Source organism: Apteryx mantelli, chromosome 2 (genome assembly GCF_036417845.1).
Source record: "Apteryx mantelli isolate bAptMan1 chromosome 2, bAptMan1.hap1, whole genome shotgun sequence".
NCBI classification, from domain to species: domain Eukaryota; kingdom Metazoa; phylum Chordata; class Aves; order Apterygiformes; family Apterygidae; genus Apteryx; species Apteryx mantelli.
Window position 1 is genome coordinate 35,002,395 of NC_089979.1, and position 21,954 is coordinate 35,024,348.

Consider the following 21,954-nt stretch of genomic DNA (forward strand, 5'->3'; position numbering starts at 1 on the left):
GGGCTCTCACCAACTTTCTTTTTTTTTTACTGTACAAACTTTGAAGAGTTTTTCCCTGTAAGCATCTTGATTTCATTTTAGGTAAAATCTTTTAAAACTGTAACAGAAATCTGTTTGAATTTGAGCAGTCTCTTCACTGGACCATATAATCCAAAATCTGCCAATCAAATGTGGTGTACTGTTCCTGTACACTCAGATGTTGTAATGGTTCGGAGAAATCTGGAACCAACTGCAGAAATAAGCATGCAATTTTATGTATCTTTTTTTCACATGTTATGTAACTGTATTTTTTTCCAGTAATATGGCCCAAATTGAATGAATGTCAAAATGTAGAAACACAGGACAAATGGGTTCTGTGCATACATGAGAACTGGACTTTTGACTTCTTTCACATGTGGTGACTGAAAATAAAGTAAATGAAATGTTTAGGATTTTTTGCAAGGTGTTACGAAGGCTTTGGCAGTTTTAGGCGTAGAATACACAGGCTTGTGCTTGCCATTGAGATGCTGCTTCAAAGTATATGGGAGACCGAAATGGCTTTTCCTCATCAACAGGATACAGTTGCAATGGGTGGCCTTCCTTAATCAGCCTGAAGCCTCTACCTCACAAGCTTAAAGTTACATATTTTTTGTCTATAATTATATGTTGTATTGTTCTGTTTTTAATTCAGATTAAAATAAAAAGCATTGGGAATATCTACAAAATAAGAATTGAACATGAAGGAGCAAGTGAACAATCAGAGTGGAACTTGCAAAAGGTGAGATTTTTATGATGAATTTTTTTCTGCTTTATTAATTTATGTATGAACTAACGACCTGTCTTTTCATGAAGCTATATCTTGGAAAAATGGAATGGATAATCCAAAAAATGCTGATTTTGAGACACTCTTAGGGCTTTCTCTTCTCAAGTTGCTTTAAAGGTGACGAAAGCACTGATACAAAGTCAGTCCCCTGAAAACTGGAAATTATATCATTTTTTGCAACTATTCCTAACTTGTGTAGTTTGTAGATGCCAGCTTTAGTGTTTCTTCAGTGTTTGTTAGGGAGAGCCTAGCTATAGATTCTGGCTATGAAAATTTGAAAATGGTGGAACAACAATTATCTGTGAAAACTATGTGCAAAGCATGTATGAAGTTTGGTCATGAATGGGTTGGTTATAGATAGCCCAAACGTATCTCACATTTATGACCGTTTTTAGGGAAAAAGAAACTGCTGAAATATTCAGTGAATTAATTCTTCTTTTCTGCTTCTGTTTTAGCCTTATTTTTCTCATGATATTTAAGCATGCCTGATTGATAGATTAAATTAATGAATGGTAACACAGACCCCTATGTAATATTTCATTAAGAATTGACAATAAGAAATTGTGATTTGTTTCTTACCTTGAATCTGCAAAACACAGAAGCTTATTCTTTGGCTTGTTGTTCATCTTATAAAGCTTGATTTAGAAAACCACAATTACACAGTAATAACAGATTTTGACATTAACCCAATGGCCTTAATGGTAAAGATATCAAAACGGAATAGAAGTTTAAACATTTCAGTTTACTCAAATGGTTGCAGGAATACTGTGTTCCATCCTGTTGGGTTCAGAACATTTCTATAACATCTTGGTCCAAATTTCATCATGTAACTCTGGGATTTCAACGATTTCCCTTTATATGAGGGAATAAAGTAGCCTAAAAGCTGTGTTTTCAGGCAAAGCACTTAATAATTTGTTATTGTTATGACTCAGCAGGGGGAGCTCTACCAATAAACATTCAAAGTTGGAGTCTTGTATGTTCAATTAGAGATTAAGAATCACTGCTGAAGTATTTCATGTTTGAATAAACACATGCTTTGTGGTGAAAGAAGTGTTTGTTCGTTTTGCTTAAAATAATATTTTATTGGAAAAGTGAGATAAAGGCATATATTGTCCTGGTTTTCTAAGTGTTAGAATTTGAGTGCAAATACTTGTTTTCATAATTTTAATCACAAAGCTTATGCATACCACACAGACATTCAAAACAGAGAGACAAGATTTTGGCACTGATTTCCTTTTGCTATTGAAGGCCTATGGAAAAACTGTAGTAAGCTCTGTTATAATTCAAGACCAATAATAACTGCTCTCCCAAAAGGGGAGAAGGACTGTTTCTCTAATAATATGAAACAAGTAAGCCAACTATCATAATGTACAATGGCAAATAGCTTCAGAATTTGGATACTGACTGTCTTCAGAGGAAGGTATAGAGGCTGCTGGCACCCATGTTTTCTTTTGTTCTGCTGTAGAAGAGCCAAATGCAATATGAATTGATTTCACATTTCAACATATCCTCTCCCTGCCAAAGTTCAAATTTAGTTGAGGAGTTTCATCCTGTTTTCATTTTAACATAAAAATGTGTCAATGTTTCTGCTTCTTCCAGAAAATCAGTTTTCAGTCTTCAGTATTTCAGTACTTTTCAATTTTCAGTACTTCAGTGTTATATAGAGATGACCCATGGACAGAAATCAGAATAGGTGACATTTGCTACATCAGAAAGGCAAATTACAATTGCAAGTTTGCTTGCTCCCAGAAGAAGATAATTTTAAAGTCCGTGACATATTCAAAGAATAGAGGTTGACAGTTTCAACTGGAATACCACAGATGTGAATAAAGATCCTCTCCAGTGATGAGTCAAGTGATAAAGTAGTAGCAAAAATAAAAATGTTTTCACACTGAAATTTTGTATATCATAGTTACGGATCATTTAATTAGTTTCTGAAATAGAAAAAAGATGTAGAAAAGTATTTCTGGCTGTTGGGAGGCAAAAAAACAGAAACAGTGAACGGAATAATAGTTAGAATTGCCTCTTCCCTAGGTGACACTGCAACATCTGAAGAGCAAGAAAATACTGAATTTTCCAGCAAACACGTGGTTGTCAAGGACTCATGATAATACAGATCATGTCTGTGAACTTCCAGTGGTGGAAGCTGGAAAACCTGTCTATCCAAGTATGTGTGTAGTTTGCAGCTGCACAGTTACATATATATTGATTACTAGATTTTCAGTCTTAGTGTCATCTGAATTATATTGCCTGTGTCGTATATTCATAAATGTGTTCTTAGCAGTCTTAAAACCAGACATTTAGACTGAGATTTGGAGAATATATTCCTGCAAATTCTTTGCAAATCAAACTTAGCAGCATTGTTTCCATTAAGCTAGAAGGGTTATTATGAATGAACTGTGATTGCACATAACTTTTATTTTCTTCTCTTGGTTATTCTTGGAAGTTGTTTTATACCATGTTGATGTCTACACTGGCCACTTGGAGCAAGCTGATACGGATTCCACAGTTTACCTGTGTATCTATGGAAAAAGAGGAGATACTGGTCTAAGACCTCTGCATAAATCTGATATACCAGTGAAATTTCAGAGAGGAATGGTAAGTCTGAAAGAAAAAATTGCTTAGTCATAGAAGTATGCAGCTTTTACATGGTCTTAACATATAATTCCTAATAATAAATACTAATAACACTAATACTAATAATAAACATCCTAATAATAAATATTACAGAGGTATAGGTAAGTATTTTTTAAGAACTAAGGAAAATTAGTTTCTACTAATCCGGAAATGACCGATGACCATAATGAGTGAAAACCAAGGCAGGGAAAGGGGAAAAGGAATGCTATGAAGAAGCCCCCCTAAGATGATAAGAAGAGCTACCTGTGAATATAAAAGCATTTTCTGTTAAGGTATAATGAGTTACAGTTAGCTGCAAATGAGTGCACAGATTCATACCATGACTTCAGATCTTTGTAGGACTGTTTGTTATGTATTTCTTTTAACCCACAGTAATATAGCATTTTGATTAATGCGGGGCAGATTTAAAGTCATATGTCTTTCATGTACCTCAGATTTCCTATATAAAATATAAAATATACATCAAAAATATATATATCATCATAAATCAAATGAAAATATAGAAAATGTCTATCAATAAAATATACATCATCCAGATTTTCTGCAATAATATATGGTTGAATTTCTGGAACTACTGAATTTAAACTTAGCTCTGCCACTAGCCTTCTTAGTGACCTGCAAAGTCTGTTTCTTCATTTGTGAACTATGGAGAATTAACACTTGTATCTGACAAACAAATGCAAGATCTAACAAATTTGTCTAACAAAGGCCATCAAGCTGTTAGTGGAACATTTACTAAATGAAAAGCAGTATATAAAATGCTAAGCATAGCAGCAACCCATTGAGAAACTTCAGAAGTATCTATGCTATTTTAGAATATATATTTTATGCCATTACTAATGCCTTAAATATAAAGTATTATTCAAATTGAAATTCAGGAAATAAGTGGAGTTGTCTGGGGGGGATTCTTCTAGACAGACTGGTAATAAGTTCAGTGTAGTATTTATATGGCGGCTAAGAGAGATGTTTCAAAGTGCACTTTGTTTTAGAAATGGGTGAACAAGGCACTAGATTGTAGGGGGAAGAAGAGCAGGGTCTGGGATAAATCACTTGATGACAGAGGCAGTTGAATGTTGACTTGAACAACTTGATTTAATCCCCGCCACAGCTATTATACATGATATTGGGCAAATCACTTAAAGTAACCTTCCCTAAGTGACCACTACTTGTATGCTTATATTTTGCTGGGTAACCAGTTTAACTTTTCTGAGCTGTAACTTAAGTCATTTCAATAGGAATTCTGTTCTGAACATGGTAAGCTCTTTGAAATGGTAAATATGCTGATAAATTAACCCCCAGGTTTCTCATTTGAGCACCCAAACTAGTTAGCATCTTTGATAGCTTTGGCCATAATCTCTGTGTTTTAACTCTATAGGTAAAATGGAAAGGTATTACACAGATGGGCTTTGTGAAAAATAGATTTCAATGTTGCAAAAACCGTAGGTACTATTGAAAAAGTTCAAAAGTAGAAATCACTGGGGAAATCAGTTCTGTTTCACCAGATTGTTTGGGTGGCTGCAGAAAATAATGCGTAAGGTCATAAAGATAATGAAGATAAAAAGAAATATCGAAAAGTTGCAGTACTGCCTTTGCACAACTTGAGACAGGGATCCTTCAGAAAGGATAGCTTGTGATCATATATTACATATACACAAGGCAGAACTAAAGTTCCACAGGCAGTCTTAATTCTGCCATTTGCTAAGGCTTGAAAACTTTGCAAATACAACTTTTTCAATGTAGTTGTTTCTTTCATTTTAATTTTTCTGGAAAGCATGATCCAGACTGTTATGTTTAGAGAGAGGAAGCTATATACTTTGTAGTGTAACAAAATATTGCCAACCTGAACCTTTCACCTGATCAGCTTCATGCTTCTGTTAAAATAATCTGTGTTAAGTGTAAGCACAAATCTAAATTAATAACAAGGACAAAGGAACAGGTCAGACTTCAGTTTCTTCAAGCACACTGCATTCCGATTTTAGTTATATTTTCTCATTTAGTCCAATACATAATCAAAAGACATTTAATTTTGGATCCAACCTTTTTGATACAGTCCAGCTGTCATTAAAAATAATGAGAATTTTTGGCCATTGTGAGAGTTAGATCAGGCTTTTAAACTACTGCAACTTCTTAATGTTGGACCTTCTGGACCTTCTTAATGTTGACAAGTTACGGACTACTGTCTCGACTGTGTTCCAGGTCAGTGCTTTTGAAGTGGGAGCTGTGTCTCTTGGAAAACTGCAGAAGGTGCTGTTGCGCTGTGAGGCTAATACTAAGTCCCAGTATTGGTACTGTGATAAAGTCATTGTCAGAGAAGCTGAGAAGAACTTGGAATATGTTTTCAGTTGTGAAAGGTAGTATTTACAACAATATTATTAAATATAAGATATAAAATATATCGTAAGTATATCCTTAAGATCTATATCCTTTCAATAACTGCATTATACCAGTAAATGTTCTAAATATGATTTTTCCAGGAAAAGACAAATTTGGATTATTTTGCAGTTTTATAATAGCCACAAAATTTGTTGCTCCAGAACAAATTGCTTGAGTCAGTGATTGTCATATGGTCCATATCAAAGGTTAAAATACTTATACTATGAAATTCTGTTACTGGATTGTACAGTGTAGCCTTATGACATAAGGAGTGGTGCTATAAGTGTGTGACTTACTTATTCAAGAGGAGAAGATAAAGCACGTAAAAATGTTCTAAATTAAAATGTAATTTTAGCACAACAGAATTGCAGCATCCAGCCTTTTCTTGTTTAGAAAAATGTTATGTTAATCCCATGCTTGGAGTTCCCAGTTCTACAGTCTGTCTCATGGGTATGTGCATCACTCCAGTGAAATGAAGGGCGTGTAGAGAAACAATGTGACCAGGTGACAGGGCTCTAGAAAAAACGTGAGATGCCTCATTGTTTTGTCTGGATTTTTATGAATTTGTTATGTAACCTTGAACAGTCTCTTGCAACTCCTTGCGTCACATTTTCAAAACAAGAATAAAGATGATCACTCACCTTTATAAAATTATCTAAAACTGAGATCTTTCCTTAATCAGTACCACCTATTTGCATGCAACATTTGCATTTGTGTAAGACTGAGGATTTCTCAGTGTGGATTTGGATGCAGGCTAGTTGTTGCTGCTAGTTGTTATTGCTACCTTTTCTAAAAAGAATATAGTTAGCTTTCTGACAGGAAGTTCTGTAGAAAATCAGGCCAGCTGCCTACCTCGAGCAAGAAAAATCGACTCTATCACATCTATCCTCCAGTGTGTAACACGGCTTAGAAACAGTGCGTGGCAGGGCACTTCACTGTATTAATTTTGTGATAATTAAGATACTAGATGCTGAGCAGCAGGAATTATTCAGTGACAGAGACTGCCAAGAAGAAACAGAGAAATAAGTTTTTTCATTATTATCTTTTGCCACTGAAAAAGGGTTGAAATAGGTTGGAGAGGGTCAGCTTCCATACTGGCCAAAATGTAAAGGTGAAACACTACTCTATTTCAAGGAGGGAAAAATACTGTTCTTCAGAAATCTGTCTCATATGTTCATCTTCAGCCTTATAGCTTTATTTTACATTGATATGTTCTGATTCAGTGCATAAACAAAATGCTGTATTTTTTCTCATTTAACCAAGGAAATTTCAACATTTTATCTGACTTAATAAAAATCTGATGTTAGTTTCTGAGAACCCAAATACTCTGACTGGATTTCAATTCAACTGTATTTTTTTAGTTATATTTTTCAGCATTTATGACTGCAGAACATATCTGCATAAAAAGGCTTTAACAGAAGAGTGATATAAATAAGTTGTTGTCTAGTAAGACAAAATTTATTTCTTAAGGATTACTTATGTTCTTATGTGAATGAGCCTGTTAATGTTTTAAAGACAAAAAATATGAAACGTACACAAATTCTGTCAATATTTATGTGATTTAAGCTGCACATGCATGTGTATTTTCACTGATCTAGGATTCCTTAGCACCTAAATATTTAGCTATAATATAGTAATACACAGCAAGTGTGTTAAGTTAGTGCCTTTTACAGTAATTTTTATCTGAGAAGTTTTTTCTTTGGAATATAGAAGGGAGAGAATAAATAATATGTAAAAAAACCCCAACAACTGAAGAGCAATAAACTTAATGATGTTCTCTTTCTTAATTTCTTTCTTTTTTTCTGTCAGCAATAGAAGTCTTTAGAAAATAGCCATAACTCCCTTTTTTTCTTGTTTTAGAGATTCTGTTTCTTTTTCTTGGAAATAAAATTGCTAGAATATTTACCAAGTTTAGTATTGACCTCGTTCCTGAGGGTGTCACTGCTAATAATTTCTGGTCATTTTCTGAATCTGTTCCTGTTGTGGCAGACCGCTTCTTTCCTTTGTTGGGTTCATGCTATGCTTTGGTGTGGACTTGTCGTGCGGTGGTGGTGGGGAACGGCCGGGATGTGGCACCCAGAGACAGAATCCTGACACTGTCTGGGGAAGAGACTTCAGAAAGCGAACACCTGTGCCTGAACTACATTACAGTAGTTGTCTAAGAGAGACAGGCTATTTTCCACCTGCGAAGTGTTTATACCACCTGATAAGCAGAACCTGATGTCTGAATATGGAGGGTAGAGTAAGGAGGCCTCAGCAGGAAAGATGGGCAAGTTATGTATGCCACTGCTGAATATCATACAATGTTTTGTCATGGTTTAGGGAAATAGTGACCAGTACTTTTGCACCTTTGTATCCTCTTTATAGCCTGCCCATCTGATGTGCAGTGCGTGCAGTGACAGAGGCTCTTGCAGCCCTGAGACTTGGACTGCGGTGAGAACGCTGCTGCTGCTGTTCTGCCACAGGTTGGGAGCAGCTTCCTTTCCTCCTGGCCGCTGTAGTCCCATCTTGCCCAGCTTATACTGGATCCAAAACAGGCTTCTCAGGAGACTCCGAATGGCTTAGCCATTCCTGGAGACTGTGGGAGTGGGCCCAGAAAATAAAAACCAACAGTCCAGAAGCTCACTGAATAATGTTTCTCTGTAGAAAACCGGCTTATTTTTTTACCATGGAGGAAGAAACTAAAAGAGATGGTAATCCATGTTCTGAATAATAAGATTTCAAAATTATCCTTAGCCTAGAGTAGTTCTATCAAGAAATGTAACCAAATTTTCCTTCATTTATACTTTTTTGGTCTCAGCACTCTGCCTTCAGCTTATAGGGGGAAAAAGGAAGGACAGAATTTGGTTCCACCTTTGTTTTTAACACTGAAATTTGAAGTTAAGAAATAGTGCAATAGATACATACAAACTAGATACATACAGAGTAGCACTCAATCAATAGTATTGAAACAAAAAAAATTCTGTGCCATGCTCTTCTGTTTTAGCTACACAAATGAATATAGTAGTGACACACAAGTCTCTTAATCTGACACAGGTATATTTTATGCTTATGCAGCTCTTATGCTTGTACAAATAAAATGCCTTTGTTGGATCAAATCCTTAATTTGTACTTTAACATTTATTGAATCATATACTGAAGCTGTTAGAGTTTCCTTGCTATTAAACATATTCAGTATGAAAATAAGGTGTGGATCATTCAGGTATATGGTAATATGGTGGAGAACAAATTAATTCCAACCTGCTTTCTTATTTTCTTTCTTATTCTTAGATGGCTTCCATTTATGTCCCAAGGTGTAATTCATTCAGAAATTGAGCTGTACCCTCAAGGTAAGGATTATTGTTACACTATGGAAGTAAAATCAGTAAGTCTTTTTTTTTTTTTTTTTTTTTTGAGGAAATCTGAGCTGAATTTACTCTTCAGACATCTGAGTTAACCATTTTTCTGATTCCTTTGTTACATTTCTGAGAGAATATACTTTGTGTTTGCACTGTATGGGTATGGGTTAGGGAGAAAATAGTGAGGGAATGAATAAGAAAAGTTTTCTTGCATCAGGTTAGTATCACAGCATGTTCTCTTCAGGCCTTTCCTCAAAACTTTTCTTTAATATTAAAGGATAGGTCCCGTATTAACTACAATTTTTTTTGTTTTGGCAGAATTTCAAATAAATCAACAGCTAAAAATGCAAGAAGAAGCAAAAGGTAAATGTTGCTATAGTTTTCTTTCTTTAATGAAAACTATTTCTCTTTCAGAACTAACTGCTTTACACATTTGTTGCCATTTGTATTTATTTTAAAAGCACTAATTACAGCACACTATTTGAATATTTCAGTAAACTCTGAACATCACATTTTAATTTAAACAATAAATCACTTTATTTAAACTTTCTTCTTATTCTGTCATTTTTCTTTCCAGTAATGTTAATCTTCTTTCTGTTTGCCTGAAAATTCATAGGTTTTCTCGTAATTATTGGTTTATCTATCTTAATTTCAATTTTTTTATTTAACATTTTACACCACAATTCTTTCTCCCAGGTGATATATATGTTAGTTCTCACCATTAGTTTTTCATTTTCCACTTTACCTGTGATTTCATATTTTTTCAGCTTGATTTTTCTGTCCTTGCAACCAGTGAAAATTAAATTATGTATCTTAGTAACACAATATTTTCTCAGCTGTTAGGAGTGCTTTATGCAGTAGGTTGAGCAATAATTTAGAAACTGTCAGGAGGAAGTTTGAAAATCTTTATTCATAATTTACTATATCAAGCAAGATATCCACTGTGATCCAAAAACCTGGTTTTAAATAGAGTCCCCATACAAAGTTGTTAATTATAAACTTTGTATCTAATTATTTTGCAAAATATATTCAAATCTCATTCTATTCTTGTAAACTTTGTTTTGAATTGACAAGTCGCTTTGCCCTTGTTCCTTTTGTATGCCTTTTTCAAAGGCCTTCATTTTCTATCTGTTCATCAGTCTTTGTGGCATAACTGTTCTGCACTCCCCGCTTTCACAAGGCCTGCACGTAGAGATACTCCTTTGTGTAGTTCAAATGAGCCTGGTTAGTGCTTCCTGCACGTACACAGCTGGAACTCTACACTGTGTCATTTTAGCTGTTCCTGTCTGGATATGCAATAAAAATTGCAGCAGATAAAAATTGCCCCATAAACCTAACAAAGAATGACAAAGAGAGAGAGTAAACTAAGTGTATGCCAGTGTTCAACTGGCTTTTCTTCAGTGGAGTTCATCTTGGACTTGCAATGAACATTTTGATCACAGCACTCTCATCCTTACCCAAGGAGATAGAAATGTGCTCATTCAGAAATACATCAGAATTGTTTGCAAAATAGAATTCTTTTCTGGGCGGTAGAACTTTCTAGTGTTTTGTACTGTTTCTGATGTTCTAGAAATGTCTAGATTTCTTGAAAGTCATCTGAGGTAAGTTACCATTTTTTGATATCCTGGGGGACATTCGTTGTGTTAGATTGCACCTTTCCTCCATATATGCTAAATGAAAATCACCTGATTACACATTTTCCCCTGCTCTTTTCTCCTCTGTGTAGCCTTCTAGTCATTAAGGAAGTATTGGTCTTTTACCTCACCAGAACAAACACTAGCTCTCTATGACAAAGAGAGCAAGACCTATGTGCTGGTAATACTTAGTGTTCCACTTTCTTTTGCAAGTATGCAGGAATGCCATGAGGATTTCTGGTGCAAGGAGAAACTTTAAGATCCTTCTCCTATACTCATGTTGTCCTTCAAATACAAAGCCCTGTCTGCTTTCAGAAAAAAAAGCGCTAAAATCAGTAGAGAGGAGTACAACCCGAAATTCTTTTTATTGTGTTTTTGGGGAAGTTTGGCTCCTTTTTTAACCTGAGAGTTGTATTTGCATGCAAAATAGTTGGCTGATAGTGCCTTTGAAGGCAGGAGCTGAGCTAGCTAGACCTTAAGGTCTCAAGAATACCAACTATGTCGTTTTGAACCCACATTAGTTAAAAGAAGAGAGACTTGGAGAGGATAATTAATAGAGTAGAAAAGGCCTTCCAAAGCACTTGAGGTAATATAAATCAGGCAATGTACAAGTCCAAGCAAAAATACATTTTGGCTGTTTTAAAATGAATATTTGTTTCCCAAAGAATTTTGAATTTTTCATTGGACTAGAGGAACAGTGTGCAGTATTTTATCCTTTGTACCATTCTTCATAAGTGCTTATGCACAAGCATTATTTTCCAGCCAAATGATTCAAAGTGAGTTAATTTCAAAAAAATTAATATTGTATAGTTGGAAAACAGAAGAGTCTGATTTTTTTGGCAGTTATGCTCTTCTGTGGGGCAAGGATTCGCCCCTGTCTTATCCACTTTGTTTCCACTGTCAGTGTACAGAGGCTATCCACCATTCTAATTGATATTGATCTTTTTGCAGTTTGGCACCCTAGTTCCTTTGTCAGGAAAGTGTGTCTATAGAGAAAGTCATGAGGATGGAAATCTTCTAAAGCACAAAAGAAGAGTTTTCTACAATCTGTAGTCTGTTAACTTTCAGTGGAAATTGAATCGTTCACTTCCTTTATGTATATTTAAAAATCTTCTTTATGACTTCCCAGAATCAAGGGTCAACCAGTCCTCAAACATTTGGAAAACAGGAGATCAAACTTTCTGCACCACTACAGTCCTAGTGGGGCAAATAGCTGTAGGATAATGGGGCTGGCCCAAAATAAATACTTCTGTCAGACAACAGATTTAGTTCATGCAGGCATTACCAGACAGCTTTCTATTAATAAAACTATGGTGCACACTGAGGCATTTATTTATAAGACTGTGGGCTGGTATTTCATTTGATGTTTGCTTTCCCCAGAATGAATTTAAGTCACTAAGTGGAACTCGTTGCACGTACAGGCAAAAGCCGCAATCAAAAGAATGGTGGAGTGCATTCAATCCCAGCTTTTCAGATATAAAAATGCATCTTCCAATAATGAATTGTTCTTTTTAAAATGAGATATGTATTAAGCTGCTTTCAGCTATTTAAATAACTTATGTGCATTGTATGGGAACAGAGATGACATTTTAGTGTCAGGGAAGCTTTATATAAAATGATTTCCTAAAGATTCCTCTTCTAGTGTCAGAATTTTCTCCAAGATCATTTTTTTCATGCTAATCTCAGTGTCATGCCTCCATCTAAGCAAACAGAGCTCTTGTGGACATGACACAATAACATCAACGCAATGTTAAAAAAATAAAATGAGGAGAAATTTTACTTAGTTGGGATGTTTTGATAACTTTTCCTGTTCCATTTCTGGTTTACAGTTGTAAATAATCCAAAGTCCAGAGGATGGGCTTTTTTAATGATGACTCACAGGGATGTTGCTAGAAATGTCACCAGGGCCTGTGCTCATTTTTCCTGCTTTACAGATTTAGGAGGTTTGCAGGATACTGAAGTCATACTTTATCTAAGATGAATTTGGAAGATGCAGTATTCAGTCAGTCTTCTGTGGCCTCTGCCAGCACTATTACTTTTTAGGTACTCAGTAGTTGCAGTTTCTAGGCTCAGCTATGCCTTTATTTCACTTATCCAAGTAACTTGCTGTGTATCAGTTGCAGTGATAAAAGTGTTTTGATTTTATTTTTACTTTTCAGAAGGAGACTGGAAGATTACTGTAGTCACCGGGGATTTTGAAACAGCTGGAACAACAGCAACAGTGTCCCTTTATGCTTATGGAGAAAACAAAGCTTCTGGCCCTATTATTTTGGGGTCTGGGAAACACCAGCTGTTTAATCCCAACAGTGCTGATACATTTAAGGTACAGTATGGCTGTTATAAACACTGGAGAATTCAAGACAGATGCAAAATAGCTTTTCTTAAAAGTGGATAATAGTAATAATAAACAGGACTCAAAGCAATATGAATATAAAAGGATTTGGATTTTCTTTTACTTCATGAAGAATTTCTGAGGGAGTGGTGGAATTTTATGATAGTGAAATTTGAATCAGCAAGAGTATTCAGAATTGCACAAAGCAGACATGTCTCTTAGAATCTGCCTTGTACAGCTGATGTTCTAGAAAAAACTTTCTTTGCCTGTTCTTTGTGTTGGTATTAATTAGATAGTCCTAGCTATGGCCTGGATTGCGTACGCGTTTTCCTAAGTGTCTCTTCCACACTGTGTATTCTTCCACGGGCTTCCTGAGGTTTTCACTGAAGCATACTGAAGCACACTGCCTTGCAAACCTTTTCTTGGAGCAGGTAAGAAGGAAAGGGGAATGGATAGAGACTAGAGTCAAATCACACCTTATTGGCTAACTCAGGTGATCTAGAGGTAGTGAAGTCCTACTTCTCCAAGGAAATGAGGAGGAACTGTTATCTGAGAAGTACTTCAGAAGCATGATGCTTCCCAGCACTTCTCCAAGTTACCATTATTCCTGCAAGTTTCTTCAGTACCTATAGCTCCTCAGGGTTATACCTGTTGCAATCATTGAAGCCATAGTATGTCATTTAGGTTGAAATAATTCATGTATAATAAACAGATGATGGAGAATCACTGGCAGATGTGACAGAGGAAGTTTCTTTGCATTATTTTATTTTTGTTTTCCAGTTCGAAGCATAAACTTACCTAATGAAAATTCTTTCAGAGGCAAATCAGTTGGTTGCCTTTCCCTTACAATTACTTAAATTGGAAGTAACTTGGCTAAAGTTTGCAGATAATGCTAATTTAAGTTTATCTCTCATCAGAATAGGAAGTTGAAATCTGTGTTTATACAAAGGCTAAATTTAAGCCTTCCTTTTCAAATCATTCAGGTTAGAGGAATAGGGTCATTTAAATTATATCATCTTGGATGTTTATTCAGACCCTTTCTCAGATGAGTAAAGATGATTAATACCATCTGATAGCAAGTTTTTACCTGTTCATTCAGTTCATTGAGGGAAGTACCCAGAACATTTGTTGTCTTTCTCTTTGGAAGCAACAGTATGTTCCTCAAAGAGTCATCTTGATCCTCCCCACATCAAAGCAAGACCCAATACCTCGACCAGCAGCTCTGATGATCTGTTCCAATCCACAATAGCACTCAGGTTCAGGTCTTCTGAACTGTATCCAAGTCTTTGTTCCTGATGTTTTTCTTTGGTGATATACTACTGAAAACCTGGAAGAGGCTTATTGGTTAGACTCAGAATTTTGACATGCTTTAGAGTGGATGAACCTGAGCTGAGGAGTATAACTTAAACCTTTAAAAGAATCATATTGTGTAATCAGACTTTTAAACTCAGGTGTAATCAGACCTTTAAACTTCAGAGATTCTTTAAGAGACTTCTCCCTGGATTCTAACCACACTATCAAAACATCAAGGTTGGCCAGCTTACCATCCATCCTTTATCTCTCTGAACGACTTATTTTACTTTTAATCACTGCTGATCAATGGGGAGGGGAAGAAGAGAACAGACAAAGTAATTTTGCTCACTTTTCCCATGTTGATTTTTTTTTCGCTAAATGTCAGTTGAGCGTTTTTGTTAATCCAAAAGAAAGCTGTATTCTCCAAACATTTCTGCACTTTGTAATTCTGTAGTGTTTTAACATTATGAACACCCTTTAATAATGCCAGTATTACTTGGCATTGATAATTGCTATTGCTTTCTATTACACATAACTAGTTTAATCTATTAAGTACATTGGGGAAAAATCTTGACCAAATGGGTCTAGATTTGCAGCTTTTGTTTAGAAATGTGCTGCATATTTGAAGGCTGTTTAAACTCCAGGTAAACCCTATTTTTTAAGGCAGTGTTAACTGATTGTTGCAGAGAGCTGCAAGAGTCCAGCATAACGTAATGGAAAAAATAAAGCACGATCATATCCCACAAAAAGAAAATCAAAATACCATCTCATTTCAAAATCCCTTTAGTCACAGTTATAATCATCAGCTATAACAGAGAAATGGCCCCAAAAGAGAACAAGAGATGAAATAAAACTGTATTGTAATCATCTTAATAAAAATCAAGAATAGAAGTCTCATGGAAAGTACAGTTAACTGGATATAAACTTGGATTCCTAAACATAAATTGTGAATATTCAGTAACAATAAAAGAAAGAAAATCATAAAAAATAAAGCTATTAAAACTTGTGTAAATCAAAATGTACTCCTCTGTATACTGCTAAGTCTTTGTTGTTCATCAAAAACCTGATTTTGATGTTGCTTACATTACTGTATAAAGCCAGTGTAACTTCACTAAGTTTGGTTTCCTCTGCTCTGTTTCTTTAAATTAGATTAAAAACTGGTGATTTGTGTACATTTTTGGGGTAAAATGTAAAAAGACTCTCACATTTAGGGATTTTTATCTGATTGAAGCATGTGAAATTCAGTGAAGGTAATTTACGATTTTTGTGTAATGTGGGGAGTTCTTATTTCTGGATGGACTCTTGGATTCTAGGTCTTCACAAGATAGTTGTGTGGAAACTGTACTATATTTGATGTAGTTGCCTAGGGATTTTCCTAACAGGTGGGAGAGTTGGGGATGAACAATGTGGGAATGGGAAAGAAAAGGCATTTGATCTTCTGGATTTCCTCTTCTGTTCTTGAGATCTTCTATAATTGTTCTTATGTGTTCAAAGAAACTACTTCTACGCTATGGTTTTCTGCTTCTGATACTATTCAGGCATAATTTTTAGGGCATTATTTTTCTGTTAATGTTCATTCCTCCTCCAGTAGGGGGATATCTGTGTATCATAAGTTACAGCTTTTGTCAGAATTGTGATGTGTTTCCTGCATTTTCCTCTGGTGTCTTCACAGTCTCTGAGTATTTCTGAGTATTTCAAAAATACTGATCTTGGCGGTGTGTTGAGTTGCTTAAAACACTTTAATTATATTGTAAATTATATTCTCCAGAGCTGTGTATTCTGCATTATCATTCTTTGAAACGTGGTGAGCTATTTCGTATGAGTGCACACACTGCTTGATAAAGAAATGCTTTTTATATGTTTTCTTTTAATGTTTGGTCATGCCAAATACTCCCTTCTCTCTCCCAAAGAGAACTAGGCAGAAATCTGTAAGCCTGTTATCTTCCCTGAAAGCCAGCTACAATCTCACTCTCTTCAGTACACAATAAATTCATACCTATGGATACAGGTTCTGCTCTTCTAGTAATAATGAAGTCAGTGAATACACTGACTGGTCCAGTAGATTTGCTTTCCCAATACTGTATGTTAGTCTTACCGAGAGTAGCAGAATCTAGCTCTTTCTTAACAAGGACTCTCCCATTCTTTGCTTTGTTGCACTTGCTTCAGTATCAGCTTTGCAATCATTTTAGAAGAATGTTGGTCTTACTGTTCTGTGCATATTGAGAAGTTTATCTTAACACTAAATTAAGCTATTAAGAGTGCTTGATTTTTCTAAGAAATCTTAAGAAACTTCACCTTACCTTATGTTATATTTTATAGACAATGGCTGTATTTGTAATAAGAATAGCTGTTCCATGTTTGCAGGCATGGAACATGGAACAAGCATGATATTTTAGGAGACTTGGAGATTAGAATCCATCATTGGTCTGAATTTTGCTGCATGAGCTCATTTCTCTGACTTATAAAGCTGCTGCCCTCTCCAGTTATAGTAGGTAGTTTCTTCATCTCTGTAAAGTATCCTTTGAAACACTGCCACAGTCTGTTAGGGCAAAATGCCAGGTAGGTGAAAAGCAGGAGTCCTACTAATATTTTCAGAGATACTTGAGCATAAAACTTAATGAATACAGTGTCCCTATGATAAGACTGTTAGGATGTGAAGACTAGCCTTTTTCCTTCCAGTTACTTGTGACTTGTTGGTAAAGAGTTATATTCATTTCATGAAGTGCACCTTATGTTTTATTGCATCACATGGTGAATTTATACGTAGAAATTTATTTGTTGTTTTTTCATTTTGATTTCTTTCAGTTTAAATAAAATCATCAGCTGTTTTAAATAATGTATGCATTAATAACTGACACTCTTCCCTTCAGAATCTGCCTTGTTAGAATTTGTCATGTTTTTCACTGCATGTCTTTCATTCCTGTACCCTGCATCCATATTCCTTGTTTCATCAGTCAAAACTGAGATGTCTAAAGTAAAATGATAAGCAGTGAGGAAAAAAAGAGGTGTTATAAAAATAGGTTAAAACAAAGCCATTTTCGTGTTTTTCCTGCCATTGTCAAAATAAAAACCTGTAATGAGCTCAGTGAGAATTTTTCCAAAGTGAGAAGATTGCAAAAGTGACTGCAAGCACCAATATGGCTGTTCACTCAAAAACTATGGGACTGCCAACACCTGAAAACTAGACATAGCTTGTGTTTTGCTGTATTCCAGCTGTTTCTGTTTGCCGTAATGGCCTTTTATGTCCATAACAGTTGGATGAAACTAAGAGCAACCCAGGCTTTTGTCAGATATGCTTAAGGCAGCCTAAAATGGCCATACTGCTGGCTTTAACTCTACTTGAAACTGTCCATCTCTCTACCATCTCTCTACTAAATATATTCAATAACAACATGAACCTCATTCCTTCCTGAGATAAATGGAAGAAGTATATAAAACTGTCTCCATCAACTATAGGCTGTGCATGAAACAAAATTTAGCCAGTTCCAATAAAACCACGTAAAAGGACCTTAGAGAGCTCATAAGCAACCTTGGAGAAAAAAGCAAATTAACTCATCTTCAGGAAATGAGGGTGAATGGACATGGTACTACTTGTTCAGTAATTTTTCAGCATGGAGTGCTATATATATCCATTTCTCCCTTACAAGGTAGTTACCTGAGAGAATTTTAGGTCCCTTTACTCTAGTGCAGATTTGCTCTTTCAGCTATATGTCTGTAAAACTTTTTTTTACTTGATGTCAACACAAGTCCAAAATGGAAACATTAAAAAAAAAACAAAAAACAACTCTTTATCTCTCTTGGGTCACTCCTCTCTCCCAGGTTATGCTGTCAGTTTAGCCCACCCTGGTAGGCTTTGGGCTGTTCTGAGATTTTCTGACATTGGTGTCTGTTATTAAGACTCTACATTTGTATCTCCCCTATCTCCCCATGCCCAGGGCCCAAATGCAGTTTATGTCTTCACTAGTCAGCTCTTGCCTTGCCTTCTCCTCAGCCATTTTCTAGTCTATTCACATTCTTATGCCTCCCATCATCTCAGTATATGAGCACTTTTCAGAAGTGAGTAGCGTGGCTAATGTGTGTGGCTTATTCTCTCTACTCTTGCTCTTAAAATCAGTTTATTGTTTGGGCTTGGTAGCTCAAACAATACTGGTATTTCGCATTGCCAGCAGGTCAAAGGAGGTGGTCCTTCCCCTCTAGTCAGAACTAGTGAGGCCACACTTGGAGTACTGTGTCCAGTTCTGGGCTCCCCAGTATAAGATAGACATGGAGCTACTGGAGCGAGTCCAGCAAAGGGCTACTAGATTAAGAGACTGAAGCATCTTTCATATGAGGATAGGCTGAAAGAGCTGGGACTGTTCAGACTGAAGAAGAGAAGGCTCCAGGGGGATCTTATCAATGTGCATAAATATCTGAAGGGAGGGTGTGCACAGGATGGGACCAGACTCTTTTCAGTGGTGCCCAGTGACAGGATGAGAGGCAACGGGCACAAACTGAAACACAGACAGTTCTGTCTGAACATGGGGAAAAGCTTTTTCACTGTGAGGGTGACAGGACACTGGAACAGGTTGCCCAGAGAGGTTGTGGAACCTCCCTCATTGGAGATACTCAAAAGCCATCTAGACAGGCTTCTGGGCAATGTGCTCTAGGTGACCCTGCTTGAGCAAGGCGGTTAGACTAGCTGATCTCCAGAGGTCCCTTCCAACCTCAACCATTCTGTAATTTTGTGACTATAGAAATAATTGCACTTCATACAGTATAGGGCTTATAATGCTTATGCTAGACAAGGTGAGATCAGTGTGTTTTGCATCGAAACAGAAGATGATAAAGGTTGTGATGGCCTTTACTTGTTATGGACATGTTATGGACAGCTCCTTGACAGCCCTTTAAAAGTTCTGTCTTTGGAGAAAATGATTTTCACTGGGCACTATAGGCCATTTCTTACTACCAGGCATGTTGAATCTGGTTCTCACCCCAGAGGTAATTATGTCAATGGCATCAAGTACCACAGAATCACAGAATAGTTGAGGTTGGAAGGGATGTCTGGAGATTGTCCAGTCCAACCCCCCTGCTCAAAGCTGGGTCCGCTAGAACAGATTGCTCAGGACATTGTTCAATTGGGTTTTGAATATGTCTAAAGATATTCCCCAAGCTTTCTGGGGAATCCAGAGCTCTCTGTTCCAGTGTTTGACAATCTTCACCAAAAAGAAATTTTTTCTTATGTTTAAGTGGAATTTCTTGTATTTCAGTTTGTACCCATTGCCTTTTGTCCATGTGCTGGATACCACTGAGAAGCGTATGGCCCCATCTTCTTTACTCCCCTCCTCCCCCCCCCCCCGCCCCCATCAGGTATTTATACACATTGATAAGATCCCCCTGAGCCTTCTCTTCTCCAGGCTAAACAGTCCCAGATCTCTCATCATCTCCTCATATGACAGATGCTCCAGTCCCTTAATGATCTTCATGGCTCTTTGCTGGCCTCGCTCCAGTATTTCCATGTCTCTCTTGTACTGGGGAGCCCAGAACTGGACACAGAACTCCAGAACTCACCAGTTCAGAGTAGATGGGAATAATCACCTCCTTTGACCTGATGGCTACCCTCTTCCTAAAGCAGCCCAGGATATTGTTGGCCTTCTCTACATCAGGAAGATATAAACAAAAATCCTTGAATCCTTAGGAAGGCAGTGCAGAAAGTTGAGCTTGGATGTGCTCACACTAATCTGCATTGTTGAGGAAAGACACTGCAGCAATGTCTGTTGGATTTTTTTTTCAGTCCTGATTTATCATTCATGTCTGAATGATAAATATTGCTGTAAGCCCACCAGAATGACAGGCATGTATTGCAGAGGCCAGTTTGTGGCCTGCCAGGTTATTACAGAATCATCTAGTCAAGTGGAGAGTAGATCAGCAATCTAGTCCTACTCCTAGGTTATGGACTGAGATGACCATCCTATATGTACCTTTTCTTAAATAAATCTTCACGTGTCTTCAGACCCTTTGAAGTGTTATTATGTGCCCAGCAGCATAATCTTTCTTACAATGCATCAGTTCTTCATGTATAATGTGTTCGTGTCCAACCACAGCATCATTCGGTTAGTATGATGTGCATATATGTGGTGAAGGTTAAGTAGAGCTTAAATTTTCCTACATGGCTTGACCTTTGCTGAGCTTTCTTACAGCCAAGCTAGGCTGTATTCCAGTTAAGATCCTCTGATAGACAGTGTTTTTAACTCCTTGCCTAACCACAGTGAAAAGCTTCAATGCAGCAGGATGCTCCTGGTCTGACTTGGAGAACTGCAAGTCACTCCGAAAAATGTGAGATATTTAAGCAGCTGCATTCTCCTAACATGGAAATTTTGTGCTTATTTTTAAGAACTGACACCCTGACAGCATAAATAATTAGATACTTTGTGTTGGCATAATTAACCACACTGTGAAAGAAAAAGTTCTTCCAGAACTTTAGCATTATTCTTAATTTTTTTCCCCGTTTGTGGAAAAAGTGTCACTGTGCAATGAGCAATATTTGTGTACCCAGCTTGTTTTTATGACCAAAAAGAGTATGAATGTGGAAAAAAATAATGCTGATTTTTTTGTGAACTTTCCTTCTATTCCTTATATGTCCATATCCCTCTATTTCATGAGACTGTTAAGTTTTGGTGGGAGTGCCTGCAACATATTCTTATTCTTGAGTTAATGTGTGACTGTGCCAAGTTCACTGGCCAAAATTCAAGAATTGGCTGAGTTCAGACATCTGGAAAATACAAGCATTATGGGTGGACCCTGGGTACTTTGCTGGTACATTAGATATGATATTTTTGGCAACGCTTACCAGCTGCATGCTCACAATGTAGAAATATCTTCTGCTTCCAATGATTTCTCCATTCTCTGCAGATGTCACAGATGTTAAACTAATGCAGTCCATGATTTCTGTTACTTTTGGGAGTCTGGCTGCAGCACATGACTTCTCTGAAATTCTGTTGATGAGGTGGCCTTACAACAAATTCATAACTGTCTGTCAAGCGTAGCCTCTGGCAGTTGCATTAGACACTGGAATTTCAGTGTAGCTGCTCCTGAAGAGTAGCTTTCAGTGTAGCTACTCCTGCTGTATCCAAATGATTTTCATACTAGCCTGAGTTTATTTCAAAGAAATTGCAGGGTACTTTCTGTACGACAGGAATACAGTGTCTTATCTTCCTTCCTCCACTATATAAAAGAGAAGTGGAGTCATTACATATATTCTCTGTCTGTCTTTTTACTGAGATATCTTTCCACTGAACAGTCTCTTGTTAAATTAAAGAGCTCTTACTTCACTTTTCACTTAAACATCTCAAGTACATGAAAATATGTCATATTGACTTCACTGAAAATATCATATACATGCTAGGGACTAAAAAGAGTATTTGCATAGCTTATTTACAAACAGAATTAAAATTTAGTCCTTGCATTCTGTTCAAGATGAATTTCTTGTTAATAAACCTGGATTTCAATTTGTGCTTAGGAACACATTGTAAAATATAAGCTTTGTTAAGCTTCAATTTCAAAAAGTAT

At 36.5% G+C, this 21,954-nt stretch overlaps 1 protein-coding gene across 1 annotated transcript in view; it reads left to right on the forward strand.

Annotated features, from left to right (window-relative positions):
• The window catches only part of RP1 (RP1 axonemal microtubule associated), a 184,676-nt gene that overhangs the window by 54,170 nt on the left and 108,552 nt on the right, over positions 1-21,954 (forward strand). The window contains exons 18-23 of the mRNA XM_067290018.1: positions 671-757; positions 2,837-2,969; positions 3,249-3,400; positions 5,636-5,790; positions 9,083-9,141; positions 12,944-13,107. Coding sequence (XP_067146119.1) covers positions 671-757; positions 2,837-2,969; positions 3,249-3,400; positions 5,636-5,790; positions 9,083-9,141; positions 12,944-13,107 — 750 coding nt within the window. The remainder of the gene's footprint in view (positions 1-670; positions 758-2,836; positions 2,970-3,248; positions 3,401-5,635; positions 5,791-9,082; positions 9,142-12,943; positions 13,108-21,954) is intronic.